General features: G+C 42.0%; 1 protein-coding gene across 1 annotated transcript; it reads left to right on the top strand.

The window, feature by feature from the left end:
• The first annotated feature begins 1,309 nt into the window (after positions 1-1,309).
• Positions 1,310-2,587, top strand: LOC110798083 (uncharacterized). The gene has a single exon (XM_022003221.2). It carries the CDS (start codon positions 1,310-1,312, stop codon positions 2,585-2,587), a length of 1,278 nt encoding a protein of 425 aa, XP_021858913.2.
• The last annotated feature ends 677 nt before the right edge of the window (positions 2,588-3,264 follow it).

Here is a 3,264-nt window from a genome sequence, read left to right as displayed (position 1 = left end):
AGGTCATTAGTGTAGCCTAGCTTCCATTGTTTGAGTTATTACCGAAGTAAGAACCTCAAGCGGTATATGATACCAAGGAAGTTTGATTGCTAGGTCACTTCTCTTTAAACATAAACTTATAGGTAGAAACGGAATTGTAAATTCCTTTTCACTTGTTCCTTGTTTTCCTATTTCTTGTACCCTTTCTTATAGTCTTAAGAATTGAATTCTCTAGTGTTGACTTTTATACTTTGTTTAGACATGTCTAATGTTACTTCAACAAAGTTCTTACCATTTTATTTATGTTGAATGTTTTGTTTCAACTAGATGATCTTACCAGAAGCTTCTCAAGTTCTCTAAGCATCAATCTATTCGAATGTCTAGGGACTAGACTCATTCGAGAATTAAATGGACAAAGATGTTAGGTTGTTAACCATTGGTAAAGCTGAGCGTTTAAGCTCAATGCTTTATGATCTCAAAACTACATTGTATTTTGAATTCACAAGCACCAATTGGTTTTCCATTCGATTGATATTCGAAAACAACCATAAAAGTCGCTAAAAGAAACGTACATTTTAAATTGCTCATTTTCTCTCATTTCCGTGAATCGTTCTTCGATTCACTACCAATCGAGAAAATTTACTGTTACCTTTCTAAAAGGGTTTACTGCAGTGCAAGATATTTAATTATAAACAATAATTAAAACATACATTGAAGCATGCAAAGTCTAAACATTTATCATGAGTAATAACTTGAAAATTAAAGCAATTATGCAATTTAAACAAGTTATTAGCATTTTATTCGAATTTAATGTTCCGGCAGGTGTGAATAAAATGATTCCAAGACCCTAAAATCCATTGAAGAATTAAGCACATTATGTATTTTGACTCAATTCTAAAACATTTTAGGTAAGCAAAAGCCTTTTGCTAATAGTCTAGAAACTATTCTTGGTTGATAGGCACGTCTAAGAACTTATTAGGTATCGATTTTGCCACGACATAAAAGGACTCCTTACTTATATCGTTGAGTTTCACCAAAACTAACATGTACTCACAATTATTTGTGTACCTTACCCCTTTAGTATCGATAAGTAACACCTCGCTATGGCGGAAAACTATTACTAAGATCGATGAAGAAAGGATATCCAAGTAAGTGTTATTTTGGCATGGCACCTTTTAACTCAATTTTTAAGTTTGGAACTTAACTCAATTAATGTTCCCTCTAGAGCGAACTCTTGGGAGGGTTTTCTGGTCTAGCTATTGCTAGGGTTTGGCTCCTTTACGAAGGTTTATTGCTCGATTCTCCGAGAGGATTTCTGTAGGTCTCTCCAATGGCGCTCATTGAAGAACCTAAGACACCAACCAATGACACACACGAACCTGAAGATGAGGAGGAGATTGAATGGGAGGTTGGAGGGGAAGAGGAGGAGGAGGCGAAAGTTACGCTGGGGGTTATGGCAAAAATATGGACGGACCGGAACATTAACTCTAACGCCCTAATTGCAACGATGAGGAAGATTTGGAATCCCAAACACGGGATGGAAGCCAATTGCCTTGAGAAAAACATGTTCTTCTTTCAATTCCATCATTGGAGGGACAAAGAGTTTGTTATGGAGGCTCAACCGTGGCACTTTGACAAACATATCCTTGCTCTTAGCGACGTACAAGGCGATCTCAAGCCGTCGGAGTATCCGCTGCACCTTGTCCCTTTTTGGGTTAGGGTTTACGATCTCCCAATCCTTGGCCGTAACAATGAATCAAATGCAAGGAAAATTGGAAATAAAGTGGGATGCTTTATGAAGGTGGACAAGTCCGATATTGTGGGCATCAATAAATCCTTGAGGATCAGAGTATCGATTGATGTACGCAAACCCCTTAAAGAAGAGATTGACCTAAAGCTTCGTGGTGGAGTGTTGGAGAAGGTACAGGTGAAATACGAAAAATTACAGGTTTTTTGCTATTTCTGTGGGAAGCTAGGGCATGGGGAGAAGGATTGTGAAGCAAACTCAGACCCAAGGCAGCAAGATTACATGTACATCGAAAAATTGCGAGCGTCCCCATGGATAGTGAATAAAGGACTAGGGAACAAAGATCGGAGGGAGGAGAAATCATGTGCTCGCAAACTTTTTGTCACCAAACAGAAACCACCACACAAAGAGGTGGACAAAGAGGCCGAAAAGGGAGTGGAGCTGGTGGTAGAGAAGCTTGGAGGAGTTTCTTTGTCTCTGGAAAAAGGGGTGGCCAATATACACCAGGAGAAGAGTGTCAAGGAGGGGGAAAGGAATAGTGCAGCCATGGATAACAGAACTGAGGCAACTGCTACCGACTCACAATTGGTTGAGGGAAACCCCTTAAGCTTTCACATTGGTAGCAGTGTGCCTGGAGGCAGGAAATTTAGGAGGGTGAAGAGATCAGATGCGAAGGAGAATGGGATAAAGGACACAGGTCAGGTAGGGTACATGGGAGACAATGGGGGAAAGAGGAAGGATTTAATGGAGGTGGATGGCTGTGACTTTCAGAAGTGCACAAAGATGGGTGAGGAGGAGGGACAGGGACCAAAGGCAAATACAGTAGCGGTGGTTGCGGTGCAACCCCGCGAACAACAATGATGGGCGTGTCGTGGAATTGTCGAGGATTGGGGAGTCCTCGGGCAGAGAACGCGCTTAAAGGCGTGCTTCGTATCGAAAATCCCCACTTTGTCTTTCTCTCTGAGACAAAGTTAAGAGGTAAGGAGTGGGAAAGTGTGAAACGCAAGCTCAATTTCAGAAACTTTCTGTGTGTAGATTGTAGTGGAGAAGGGAGGCGTCGGAGTGGGGGATTGGCAATGTTTTGGCGAGACGACATGACTCTTTCCTTGCTGACTTCCTCAAAGAATCATATGGACTTTGCTGTGACGAATGCGGATGGTACGCAATGGAGGCTCACGGGAATTTATGGTCACCCAGAGGAGGAGATGAAAGCTCATACGTGGAGTTTGATGGAATAACTTAAAGGGGACTGCCCTCTACCATGGTTGTGCTTTGGGGACTTCAATTGCATACTAGCCCATAGCGAAAAGCAAGGAGGCGGACCGAAAAACCAACATGAAATCAATGGTTTTCGACTTGTTGTTGATTACTGCCACCTCCAGGACATAAGGTACGAGGGATACCCCTTTACTTGGAGCAATAATAGAGTTGGTGAGGACAATGTCCAGGAGAGGTTGGATCGCTTTTTGGCATCAGACGAGTGGCTTTCCCTTTATCCGTGCTCTATGGTGGAACACCTCCCCCGTAGAAGATCCGAT

The sequence above is a fragment of the Spinacia oleracea genome, chromosome 5, assembly GCF_020520425.1.
Source record: "Spinacia oleracea cultivar Varoflay chromosome 5, BTI_SOV_V1, whole genome shotgun sequence".
NCBI classification, from domain to species: domain Eukaryota; kingdom Viridiplantae; phylum Streptophyta; class Magnoliopsida; order Caryophyllales; family Amaranthaceae; genus Spinacia; species Spinacia oleracea.
This window is presented reverse-complemented; position numbering and strand designations above follow the sequence as displayed.

Bases quoted from the DNA above. Each gene is read 5' to 3' on its own strand.
- LOC110798083 (XM_022003221.2), top strand. From the start codon at position 1,310: ATGGCGCTCATTGAAGAACCTAAGACACCAACCAATGACACACACGAA.